A 13,830-nucleotide genomic window follows, 5' to 3' on the forward strand; every position below is an offset into this window, starting at 1 on the left:
CCTATTTGGATCACTCTTTTATTTCACTTACACATTGAATTTGTACCCTGAACGTGAATCCATTATTCAAGGTGTGGAACACACTTGACCTGATATATCATACTGCTGTCAAACTTGGATTGCTCCAGGTGGAATGGAACAACAATCAAAGAGAGGCTGAATAATATAGGACACATTCATTTTGACATCTTTGTGATTTAAGAAGAAGAAGAAGAAGAATACATACTTTTATTAATCCCTTACAGGGAAATTGCTTTCTCTACTCTGTTGTGTTGACACACATTAAACACACAGAGGATATACATGCACAAACACAGAGGAAATACATGCACACACAACCACATGCAGAGGAGAGGTGAAGGTCAAGCTGAACATTTTCTATTGATTGCTTAATGCGACTGTCGATTCCACTCTTGTCTGTACGAAGCGACAACCTCCAGCTTGTTATCCTAGCTTAGCATAACAGCCAGCCTGGCTCTGCTCCATTCACTGAAAAACTAAAACGTTGACTTTAATTAAATGTATTATGTCAACAAGTTTCAGGTTAGGTTAGTTGAAAGCAACAATATTAAGTTAAACCTAATATTTTTCATTTCAACTTAATATTATTGCCTTCATCTAACCTGATACAGTTATGTGGAAGTTGTTGACATAATACATTTAATTAAATTCAACGTTTCAGTTTTTCAGTGTTCAGACTAACACAGATTCACTTTTTTTTAAAGTTCTGATCAGATACTGTTCCCTGAACTTTAAAATCTCATGATACCAATATAGTGTGTATATGTATATGTATATATGTATATATATATATATATATATGTGAACTTGTGTAGAAGTATGAATTAAGTATTAAGAAAGATACTCGCAAAGTATTGAATTATAATGTTTTGCACTCTTAAGTTCAAAAGAGCGTAATGGCAAATAAATAAAATGAATATTTTAAATGAAAATAGAAAAATATCTTCAAATAACTTAAAAACAACAATGTGCAGACCAGACAAACAGCAGGCCGTGTCAATTTATAATGACTACAATCTGAGGTTCATACAAGACATATTGGCTTCTGAATCGATCTGTAATGAAAGCACAGCAGCTTGTGAGGGACTCTGGTGCTGCAAAGAGCTGAAAGACTGGCGCTTTGAATAAAAACACGTAGTAATGTGTTCTTTAACAGCCCTCCAGTTGGACTATCCTTCAACCATGATGTTTTAGGCTTGAAAGACATTTAAATATACTTTATTAACCATAATTATGTATTCACATCAATCAGGATATAGACTGTTGACATCAGTTTGAGTTCCGATTAGTGAATTATGGCCCGATACAGATATTGCATCAGTCCAATCTTTAAGGTAACATAATTGCCCTACCAGAACCTCTCAAGCTTACACATTAACTTTTTGTCTTGCTTTTTTATTAGTATACGAAATAGCAAATTAACTTTTTAAAGGAGTAATATGCAAGACAATATTTTTGGGCCAGTACTTGTGAATTCCTAAAGCCTTATTATCACTGACAGCAATTGATATTAAAATGTCGTTTTTTACATTTTTGGTACACATTAAGCAAACTGGGTACATGGTGCTGCTAGGAATATATTTTCACTGTCAGAGGGAGCCAGGCAAGTTGTCTATACCTGTTTCCAGTCCTATGCTAAGCTAAGCTAATGACTGTTGGCTTAAATTGATATTAAGACCACCACAAAGACATGAGGGTGGCATAAATCTTATTGTTTTGTAAGGGGAAGCACACAAAAAAAATATCCCCAGATGTTGAAGTATTTCTTCGTGTGGAGGAAATAAGCTAATCAAAAATATCAAATATTTAAATATCGGGCTCAAAAATAAAACAAATTGAAATAAGCAAAATGGGTCAATCAAAATAGTAAACAAAAAACTATTGGGATGTTTTGGATTTTTGTACAACACACACCTGATGCCTTGAGAGGTAAAGGTCTATTTCCCTGTACAACTGCATCATTCTAACATTGGAGGTTATTTTGGTTTACTGTTTACTTCATCTGACATTGTTTAAAAAAAGACAGAAACAATCCAATCTTTGCCAGGATCGTTGATGGGTGAATCATGCCTGTGTTGTGTTATATAAGACGTTCCAATGCAGAGTGTCTGGCAACATCTATTTAAAGCCATGTTTGGATGTGTAGCTGAGGGATAAACAGCGCATGACATGCTTCTGACTCCATTAGTGAAGAAGCATCACTCTGATCAAGGTCGGCGTTACACAACCTGTCCGTCTCCTCGTCACCGCTAGATGGTTCCTCAGTCTGAGCTCAGATATCGCCAGCAGATAGAAGATCAGTGATTCCACGTGGAGATGTGAAGTTCAGCTTGGACGGAGATATGCCTGAAGATTAATTGATTTTGTAACACTTAGAAGTTTTCTGTTAAAGAAGAGTGAATCATATAATAGATACTTAGAACATTTGATGTTTGATTTATTACAAACAAGTATAACAATAATGCAAAAAATGATAATAATGAAATGAAACGAGAGAATTATGATACTGTACAAACTTAAGCAGTTTCTGATAAACATATTATTAACTTACAAATTATATTTAATGATAGCTTTTTTTGTATCAAAGTGATTCTTCATTTTTAGACTTGGAGGGCATTAATCAGTGATTCTTGTCAAGTGGCATTGTACATGCCTTATTAAACACATTCCTAAAAAGTTCAGAATGAGAATTAAGATCTATTCATCCTTTTAGAGAAAAAATCTACAGATATTTATGTTAAAATATGAATTCTACTTCACTGACACTGTACACATCAATACTTTTGGTCATGTAGAAAATATAGAAACCAAGATGTCAGGTGTGTTCAAGTCTTTGTCTTTGACGTCTTGGAATGCACTTATTTGCTTTCTTTCCAAGAGTAAAGTAGAAAGTCATACAACATTCATACTTAGGAGAGGAGAGTTAGCCTGGGTGTCCAAAACTTTTTTCACTGAGGGCCACATACAGAAAAATAAACGAAGAGCTGGGCCCCTCACTAGGGGTGAGGTATATTGCCTCGTATGTTAAGTTAGAAGTTAGCAAAATCAATCAAATGAAAGTCAATTACGCTTTATAAAAACCAACTGCCTACATCACAGCGCTCCCTTAGCTCATTTGTCATCAGATATTTATACCTGAGATTCAGTCAAGATTCACAAGGCACAAACCGTTTTCCCTCTCACTGAGGTACAAGAAGGCAAAACAAGGCGACTACCAGTACAGAGGGGATGAATGAAGGAAGGGTGGGTTAGACGAGAAGAGGAATGGTAACCATCCCAATTAGCGGGCTGGAGAAAAGAGCAGTGCTTTTACACAGCAGCTTCCATCAAATCAACCGCCCCCGGCTCAGCAGGGGGAAAAAGCTGCTCAAAATGGATTTGCTCCTTTTATCAAGCCCTCCATGACACTTAGTTTTAGACTTCTTTGCCTCTTCCCTACCAATGTTACTTGCCACTTTGAGGTGATGTCTAACTGACATTATTAAGAGTGAAAGTTTGAAAGAACTTGGGAGAGAGCTGGAGGATTACGTCATCACAGTGGGTTTTTTTTCCAAAAGTTCTGGAGACAGAAAAGGAATATATTTTTCCCCCGAAGTTATTTTCTTTTTCATCTTTTGTTTTCCTTCTGTTTTTTTGACAGAGATGGAGGTTTAAAGCACTCTTCGCCAGTGTCCCTATGGGAGTATTAGCATCGGCTGCTCAATTTTTGGGGAATCCAAATTGGACAAGGGAGGCAGATTTGAGAATGCAGCTGACAACGCTATTCAAGGTTCTTTATAAGTGGCACAGAGACTCTCCGTATAGTCTTATTCTCTGCCTTCCAGGCAAACTGAATCATTTAGAAAGGTGAGAGGCATGAAATCTGTGGCAGATTAAGAAGCATTCAGTTTGGTCCTTTTAAGGGTGCATATCTGATGTTTTATTTAGGTTGTGCATTCAAAAGATTCCTCTCATTATGCTCACACGGCGGGCAGAAGGAGCTCCGTTTGTCAGAGTGAAAATAAAACATATTATTGCACACAATCAGAATGACATGAGGAAAGGAAACCTGAATTATATTGTTACATTGGAATGCATCTACAGATTAAACATTCACACTTACCCCAGTAAATAAAATATAAAGTGCATCTGTATTAATCAGTGTGTACACCTTTAATTATGCGTGCTGTGAATCCAGCCTTTGTTGTGATGTAGTCTAGGTTTCATTTGCAACATCTTTCTTCCCTCACCTTCTCCTCTGTTATCTCCAGTGTTGTTGAAAGTGGATTGAGATATTTGAGAGGGTGAATCAGTCTGCTCCTACAGTAAATAAAAGAAAATATGTATCGAAGATTTGTGTATATAAGGATTTCCCTGACATCTACGTACAGTACAAAGATGGTGAGGCTGCTTGTTGTTGCAATGCCACGCAGATCAATTAAAGAACTATCGCCTTAAAATGTCTTAACCAATCAAAAATGTATGATTTTTGATTTTGAGTTTACTCAAAATTAAGGGTGTCTTTGGATCCGCTTTTTGTTGTTTGGTCAAGATCTTATGTAAATCACTTTGAGTAACACTGTGTCCATTAAAGGGCCCTATTCTGCTCATTTCAGGTGAAATGCTCTACTGGGTCTCCATGCTTTAATGCTCAAAAAGCTCTTTATGTTTCTCATACTACCTGTGCTGCTGCACCTGTTTTTTTGATTGTTTTTTTGTTTATTTGTTTATTCCACACCTGGCAGTTATTTCAAATCAAAACATGTACACACATTTTATTGCACATGGTGGAAATGAGCAAGAAAATCGTATTTTACCTGCCCCTTAAAATAAAATAACAAAAAAATGAAATAACCATAAAAAAAAGTAAAATAAAAAAGCAATGTTCTGTCAGTAACAGTTGCTCACAAATACCTACAGAAACACAAATCCAGAAACCAATCAAAAGTCTACTTCATATTGTCTGATTACTTTTTCTTTATACATTTAAAAAAAAATGTTAATACAGCCCTTTTAAATCGATCGTCAAACAATTCCACCTTTTTACGCCAACTACAGAGACACACATTTGCTTCACCCTCCGTCTGAAACCAGAGCCTAATCTTCTCTGATTGGATAGCTCTGTTGTGAGTGGTCAACTGCTTAGAGATGTCTCGCCCCATTCAGCTTATCATGTAAAATGTGTAGAGCTCTAGCCAATAGGTGCGAGTGCAGGCAGTGATGTCAGTATGTCGCGGAAGAAAACAAAGGTCTGCAATCCGGGGATTTTAGCCTTTGCAGAACATTTACATGCACAAAAACCTATAGAACACACTACAGGAGAGTCCCAAAAATGATTTAGCCTCTTTAGAATATGCTATACAAATCAAATTGTGTTGCCTTCTCTGCAGTTGGAATGTCTCCAGTCATGCCAATAACTATGTGAAGATATTGAACCAAATGTTTCTGCTATCATGCTATACTATTTAATAAATGAGCATGGGAAAGTGGAACGGTCTTTTTTCTGATGCATTTATTTGACTTCTCCCTATAAAGACAGATGTTTTGGCAGGTTTCCTTCTTTAGGATGAATAGAGGATGAAATGTCAATTATTGCGATGGTCATACATTAAAGTGAAAGCAATGCTGGGGTATTTCACAGGAAGTCTCTGACTTGCTGTAAAATGGACGTTATACTCTAGGGACCATGACTGTCTAGATACCACATTTTGAGGCAATCCATCCAAAGAGAGATTTGACCCTGACTACAGTTTTTAAAGTGACCATCTCTAAGATCTCTGTACGTTCTATCATATCATCATATGATACATCAAAGATAAGTTCTTAATTGTGATCTTCTATCCCTCACTTTTATAGAGAACTAACTGCTCCATAGTTTCTCTTTTGTTAACTGGACTTATAACATTCTCAGTGTATATTTTAGATTCATATTTAATTTAATATTCCATTCCTTGTACACTTACTGTAAATAATATCTGCTTTACATTGTGTTAACTGAATATTGACCCTTCAACAGTGTTTTATTTGTCAGACAGGTTATAGATTCTTTATATTTACGGTCATTCTTTATATTTTGTTACTCTCTAATGCTGCTTTATTTCTATTTCTATTTTGAAATGTTTCTATTTTAGAATAGTTTATTTCTACTCTTTATTTCTAATTATGTGCAATGCCTTGTTTTGTTTTATGCTGCTGCAACCGAAAACCAATCAATGGGATCAATAAGTACGTCTTATCTTTTCTCTCTTGACTTTCTTCCCACCAGCTAACTGCATCCAGAGGATGCGCCGAACACCGCCACTGGATGAGCTTCAGCCTCCTCCCTATCAGGATGAGAACGGCTCTCCCAGGATGTCCTGCACGCTGTCCGACCTGGGAGATGCAAAGTGTGATCTGTCCTACACCAGTGGCAGTCCCCACCTGTCCTTTGGCAAATGCCCCAGTGAGTGCAGCGACGGCCACGACTCTGAGAGTCACTTCAACAAGGGCTACGAAGAGGACGTCCCCAGTGACAGTACGGCTGTCCTCAGCCCGGAGGTAAATACCAGGGAGGCAGGATGTAACTGGGAGGCTTTGTCTTTGTCATGTTTTGAGTGTTTAGGTGTGTCTCAATGAAAAGCAAAAGGCAGGACACCGTGAGAACCATTCTTGGTAGGCCTAACTAGAGTCGATTGCAGTTGCTCCGGTAAACATAGCACTGTTAACTACGTTTAGAAAAATGTTTTCCTCCGCTTTAATTAGCATACCACTGCAATTGTTTCGAAAAGAAGCCTCTGTTACTTTTTTAGGGTTAACTGAACAGTCTGTAAAGATTTGATTTCACAAATGATATTTGCTAGCTTGATAGCTAGCTAGGTAACAACTGTGATTGGCATTTCCAGTGAGGGTCAGGCAGCTGTGTGTTATTTGAAAACAACACCACACGGTCAACATCAAACCCCCAGCAAGTGAGCGAGGCATTGAATCAAATCTTTCTTGTGGCCAAATGGTGATACTACAATTTCTGTGTCAGTCCGTTACATCATTGTGCATTAAAAGACATTTTCCCATTGAATTACATTGGGAAAATGCCATCAGTTACTCAGCTTTTATTTATATATATATATTTTTTAGCTAAATCAACTACCCAATAATACATCACTTCAATAGCCATTAATTATATCATTAGATCCTAAAATCAAATCCAGAGTTATTTTTCCTTGACATTCATTTGACTCATCCGATATGTCCGCATGACAGCTGATTGGAAGCGGGGTTGAAGGGAAACGCAAGTGCACGTGCTCTATAGGCCTAGATCCCTGGATGAGTAACTTAGTTCTCGAAAGTCAGGCCAATTTGGCTTCATGCGCCACAGAGCAACTTTCCTAGCAATGAAAAGAGCCCCGCCTCCAAAGCTGAATCAAGTTGTCTAGACACATCCTTGTTCAAAAAATAGTGTACGACATTGCAATCTACTAAGGGAAGTATCCAAATTGAAACTCAGCAAAAATGTACATATATTGAGGTTTTTATTGCACAATAAACACATTTATTGATTATTTATTTATTTTGATTTGCTTTTTAGGAAATTATTCTCAAAGCTCACAACAAAATCAACACATCTAGCTACATAAATTAACTCCATAACAGATTGATAAATCCGAAATGAAATAATAATAATAGTAGTAGTAGTAATAATAATAATAGTAATAATACAAATAAAAGAATGGATACAAGATTGATACTCAGGCATACGTTAATTGTCAATTATTATCTCATGTTTGTTATAAATCTAATTACAGTGTTCTATACTTTACCCATGTTTCCCATCTTTCCTCAAAGACATGCATTTGGTGTTTTTCTTTTATTGCCTCTGGTGTTTTCCCCATTAATAGGGTTAATGAGTTGTTGTTTAGAGAAATGGCAAATAAATTGGACATTTCTCTTAAAACTGTTTCCTAGAAGTCATCCAAATTATTACAGGCCCAAAATATATGAGCATGCTTTGCCTTCTGCTCACATCATTCTCTCCAGCATTTTGCAGTGAGGTTTAGTTTGAATGTACTTTGAATTGGGGTGTCTTAAAGTAAGAAATTAAAATCTTCCATGTGTATTCTTTCCAGTAGTTTGAGTTGGTTTATTGGTTATTTCAGGACATGTCAGCCCGTGGCTCAGCAGCTCAGCTCCCTAAAGGATATGAACCAGATTCTGTTGCCAAATTTGGCACTCTGGATGTGGTGTTCGACTTTGACTCAGATGACCAGCAGCTGGCCGTCACCATCATGGCAGTGTCGGATCTTCCCGCCCTGAAACGCACAGGCAACATCTCCTGGCAGGTTCACCTGGTGCTGCTGCCCACCAAGAAGCAGAGAGCCAAGACAGGAATCCAGAGAGGCCCCTGCCCCATCTTCACCGAGACCTTCCGCTTCAGCCACGTGGAGTCGGAGATGATCAGCAACTACGCCATCCGGTTCCGCCTTTACAGCATGAAGCGGATGAAGAAGGAGAAGGTGCTCGGGGAAAAGATGTTCTACCTTACCAAGCTCAACCTTCAGGGAAAGATGTCTGTGCCCGTCATATTGGACCCATGCTGTTCTCTCACGGTAGGATTGTTTTAGGATTTCAGAACAAGGAATAATATTTATCTATATAAAGTTCACCAACTACTTTAGTTTGACTTGTGTGTTTAGAGCAGGGGTGCCCAACCAAGCCATATCGAAAGCCATAGCGTAGCCACAATTAATTGTGCACCTATATAATAACACAATTTTCTGACACAAAGATCAAGTTTTAAAAATAATAATACATTTATTGAAGTAAATGTACGTTGTGCAAAGACTAAGCACAAGTAGGCCTAGGACTGGCCCTGTAACAACACAACAACATACAACCCAATTAATACAATGCCCAATTTAAGTTGGAAAAGTGGTTCTCTACCTTAGTGGGACTTCTGGCACTGAGAGGAGGAGGCTAGTCTCTCATAGTCCGGACAGTAGGAGCTGAGTGCCAGCCTTAAGCAGGCAGCAAGGTGGTCGTCAGTCATGGTGGATCTGTATTTTGACTTAATGATTTTCATATGTGAAAAGCACAGACTCACACAGATATGTTGATCCAAAAAGTGCAGTCAAATTCTTTGCAGTTTGTCTGAGGTTGGGGTACTTCTCTTTCTGCATTAGATTCCAGAATTGGACATTTGTGTCAGGTGTAGCTCTTGATTTGAGCTCAATGTCATTATTTAGTGAGAGGATCTCATTCTCAATGGCACCGCTATCCAGGTTGAAGAGTGATGCCACTTTGGACGTTATACAATCCACATCTATATTTTCCCCAAATGGAAAACTGAGAAAACTGACAACAGGCTCAATGGATGCAAAGTCAGTAAAGCGCCTGTCAAATTCTGACAAGATGCTTTGCACTTGATCATCATAACGTGCACTCTCAAGCTCCGCACAGTCTTTGCCCTGACGCTTAAGTTCTGTGTCCATGTGTGGAAAGCTCCACAGATCACACTGTTGCAACCTGCTTGATAGCAGCTGCAACTTGCTTTTAAAGGTGTTCTCGGAGCTGATCATGTTGATGATGTGTTTGTTCTTACCCTGCAGCTCTAGATTCAAGTTATTGAGCTTGTCAGTCAGATCGGTAAGAAAGGCTAAATCCAAGAGCCACTGACTGTCTTCTAGCTGTGCATACTCAGCATGGTTTGAACGTTTCAGCAATTCTTTAATTTCGGGCAACAATTCAGAAAACCGTTCCAAAAATGTACCTCTGCTGAGCCACCTTACGTCTGTGTGCAGCAGCAGATCTGTGTGTTCTGCACCGGTCTCCTCCAGCTGCGCACAGAATAATCGCCTCTGCAGACTCCTGGCCCGAACAGAACACGCAATCTTGTTAGCCATTTTCTCGCGATCGACTGGTTGGGCACCCCTGGTTTAGAGTATCTGAGGAATAGATGGTGGCTTCATTTCATATTAGGAAATACACTTAGGTGTGGTGGTTTGTTTTCCTTTACATCACTTAAAATACAAGTGTGATTTCACTATGTCATTCCTATGTAACACTATGTAACACTGCACTTCTATTGGCTACCGCTCAAATACATAAATAAATAATAGGCTATTCAGAATCAGAAACAGGTTTATTGCCAAGTAGGTTAGCACTACTTTGTTTTGGTGTTGTTGTGCATACATATACATGCATACAAATATAAAAATATGTTTTTTAGATGACTGTAATAACATAACAAATGTAGTGTACCTGTAGAAATTAAATTAAAATTTGGATAAAATATGTGCATTTACATTGTGCAATGTGCAGAATTCAGGGGCGGGATATCTCTAAGCGGTTGACTAATCACAACTGAGCCAGCCAGCCAACCAATCAGAGCAGACTTGGCTCTGGTTTCAGACAGAGGGTGAAAAGAGGTGCTGCAGCACAGGCAGTATGAGAAAAATAAAGAGCTTTTTGAACATTAAAGCATGGAGAGATGTCCCAGTAGAGGCACAGCATACAAATATGATCCTGGAAATAAACATTTATATGTCCACTTAAGATTAATAATAGGTAAAGCAACCTTAAAATACAGGTCTGGCGTGTAAGAAACCACAATAGCTGAAACATTAAAACAAGGAATTTGTCAAATATTATTTTATTGTTTATCACAACACTGTAATATTGAAATGATGTCAACATGAAGAAATACATTGGCAGGGAAATGCATCTCTTTTAACACCACCATCATCATTGTTCCTGTCTTTGTACAGTGAGTTTTACTCATGGTAGTGTTAGGAAACCAAAATATTAATGGAAACTAATGAACATTCATGTTTTGTGCAAGAAAAGGGAACCTAGAGTGGGATTCTTTTTCATACCAGTGAACATTTTTCTGAATGCCTGCAAACATTTCCAGGGTGGTGATTCCCAGGTCAGCCTCTCCGATATGACGTGCAGTGAAAGCGCCTCATCATTCCAGTCTGTCAGTCAGACATCAACGCCGGAGATCCTCGTGGGCCTGGTGTACAACGCCACGACAGGACGTCTCTCCGTGGAGATCATCAAAGGCATCCATTTCAAAAACCTGGCAGCCAACAAGCCACCCAGTAAGTACCCTACAACGTTTTTATTTCAGTCACTGCCAAAAGAGCGATAAGAGGGTAAATCACTTTTCAATCTGTTTCAGATTATCTGACAGCTTTAGTAACTTTGCAGTTTCCGATTATTAGCTAATACAACATATAAATCAACTAATAAATACACTTTGACAAATATTTATGAGTATATCCAGCCGAAGTATACAAACTGTGATAGAAACATTAATGCATCAATAATCCGAATCCAGTGATTTAATATGATTCTAAAATGGGCCGTTACATTTTGCCAGAGCTTTTGGTACTTCACTTGTAACAGAGGTTTTTTTAAATGCAGTTTTGCTCGTTTTAGTTTTTTTGCCAACACTAATGTTATACACAGTATACCAAACGTAACATCCAATTATGATGTTTTTTTTACACCAAACTTTAATCAAAATGTGCTGTTTTTACAGATGAGCAAACCAAACATGTTATTAACATGTTTTTTGTGAAAACCCTTGGAGTGATCCACCTAAATGTCAGTAAAATGTTCATGTGTTCCTTTTTGGAATTAGTATAAATTCTCTGGAATCGGTTCTCTCACACTACAATAAAAAAAACTGAAACATTTACTTAATTAAATGTATTATATCAATAGATTTCGTAAATGTAATATTATTCGTTTCAACTAACCTAATACGGTTATGTGAAATCTGATGACATAATACATTTAATTAAATTCAACGTTTCAGTTTTTTTTAGTGCAGAAAAACAAGGAGCTTGAATTATGCTTGATAAAATATGTGGTTAAAGCTAACGTGAAAAATCTGTGTTAAATGTATCAGAAATTAATGTCATTCGCTTTCATTAATTCAACTAAGAATGATCCAGCAAGAAGTAAAAAACATATTCCTATGTTAGTGCTCTACCTACTTTCAGTTTCCCTCCGGTTTGATCCCTTTTCCCCTCATTTACTGCTCAGTCTTCAGGGGTCAAAGTTCAAACATGTCCTGTTGAACTTTGTGCGATGTTGTTGGCCTAATGACCCTGTTTCTCTTTCCTTGCATCTTCTGTCATGTGTGCTCCTGAGATTTCTAACCCTACTACCTTTTTGACATCTTGGTCCGTTGTTTTTCCTTACTGCTGTCCAACCCTTGTTGTCAGACGGGCTGTTCTGTTGTCTAAAACACTTGATAGGTGGACAGGTTTATATAATCAGAGGTGAGTCTGTCCCTGCCGCATAGTGAGATGCTTTCGCTGTCGACCATTTCATACTATCTTCATGGATACCATCAAACACAACAGTTTTTCCAATGGTCCATTTGTAATACATCCAGTTTGCATTTATAAATATTTCATTTACTTATCTGGACTTAACTGCACCACTCTATAACACTCTCAAGCTAAGCTACATAGCATACCAAGACTGGGAACAAGAGGTAACAGCTAGCTATGTCAACTTAACCAATGTAAAAATGCAGCTCAGTATATTTATTAGTTTGGGATGTATTAATCATGAGGGATACCATATTTTGAGCTTTTGAGTTATTGGTGGGCGTGTAATTAATAACAGTCGGGCTAGCTTTCCTAGCTTTTCCTTTAGCTACGCTAACAGTCTACTGGCTGTTGCTGCCTATATAGCATACAAACACGAGAGTTGTATAATTTCCTCTGATCAAACCCTTGTCAAAAATACATAATGCTTATTTCTGAAAGTAAAATATGGTACTAAATCCAAATTACTTGTAAAAAAGGGACAAAGGGAACCATAGCTTTACATTTACATGCTTTAAATTAGCACCCTCTTTAAACACTTATCCATGAAGGTAGCTGCTTGGTGTAGACCCTGTTCCTTGGTTCTTGAATGTGTACTGGATGTATTGTAAACCACAACCCCTAATCCCACTCTCACTACCTGTGTTGTGCTACTCTTGTGTTCGTGCCTGTGATGCCTGCTACTCTTTTATTTTGTACCTCAGAAGAAACACTTAGGATGCTAACTCCAGCTAGAAGGAAATGCTGTGCGTCATCCACTGCTTGGTTTATTCTAACAGCACACTTTTGCATGCTTTGGGTATAATTTAACATTTTTCAGTTCTGCTTGCAGCATTTGAAACAGAAAAGAGATACATATTTATCTGGAAGACACACTGCACTGTCCTGCCTTTAATTGCAACGTTCCTTTTATTCATGTGACTAATAACTATCTGCCAGATTCTGATATTGTTTGTGCTTTCCTGAATAGCATATCCACATTCCGTATCCAAATTGCATTTAGAAAATAGTCACATCTGGTAACAGGGAAAAAAAATCTTTGTGCAAAATCCTCATGAAGGCCTTGATTGACTGTGTTACAAAGTGGAAAGAGCGTGGTGAAAGATGCAGAGCAATTTCAGAGCTCCTTTTTTCTATCATTTCAAAACAGTACGGAGGCGACAAGTCAAGTTAATCATCAGTCGCAGCCCCCTCTCATTCAGCAACAATACCAAAGAGCCAGGCATCACCGCTACTGACCACTTAAGACATCCACAGCTCTACAGAGCCCATTCAGCAGCAGTCAAAAAAGAAATCAAGGCTATTTTTTCCACTGTGCTTTTATGTCAAAGAGAGCAACTGAATGTGTGATTCGAGGCGGTGAGCTAGGCGTTGGAAGGCAGCTGGCACTCGATGGCATGAAAGCCTCGGCAATTCATTCCTTATACTCCCTCTTAGACGGGAACATAATACACAGCATTATTACGGAGTGCGGCGGTAGACGAGGGGCGAAACACTCTCAAAGAGCCAT

General features: G+C 38.1%; 1 protein-coding gene across 2 annotated transcripts in view; it reads left to right on the forward strand.

Annotated features, from left to right (window-relative positions):
• The window catches only part of syt14a (synaptotagmin XIVa), a 38,854-nt gene that overhangs the window by 16,450 nt on the left and 8,574 nt on the right, over positions 1-13,830 (forward strand). Inside the window, exons 4-7 of one of the 2 annotated variants that reach the window (XM_063908027.1) lie at positions 6,266-6,537; positions 8,133-8,582; positions 10,886-11,075; positions 12,210-12,266. In XM_063908027.1, the coding sequence (XP_063764097.1) occupies positions 6,266-6,537; positions 8,133-8,582; positions 10,886-11,075; positions 12,210-12,266 (969 nt within the window). The remainder of the gene's footprint in view (positions 1-6,265; positions 6,538-8,132; positions 8,583-10,885; positions 11,076-12,209; positions 12,267-13,830) is intronic. The other variant, XM_063908028.1, reaches the window with a different exon arrangement.

This window comes from Eleginops maclovinus, chromosome 19 (assembly GCF_036324505.1).
Source record: "Eleginops maclovinus isolate JMC-PN-2008 ecotype Puerto Natales chromosome 19, JC_Emac_rtc_rv5, whole genome shotgun sequence".
Lineage (NCBI taxonomy): Eukaryota > Metazoa > Chordata > Actinopteri > Perciformes > Eleginopidae > Eleginops > Eleginops maclovinus.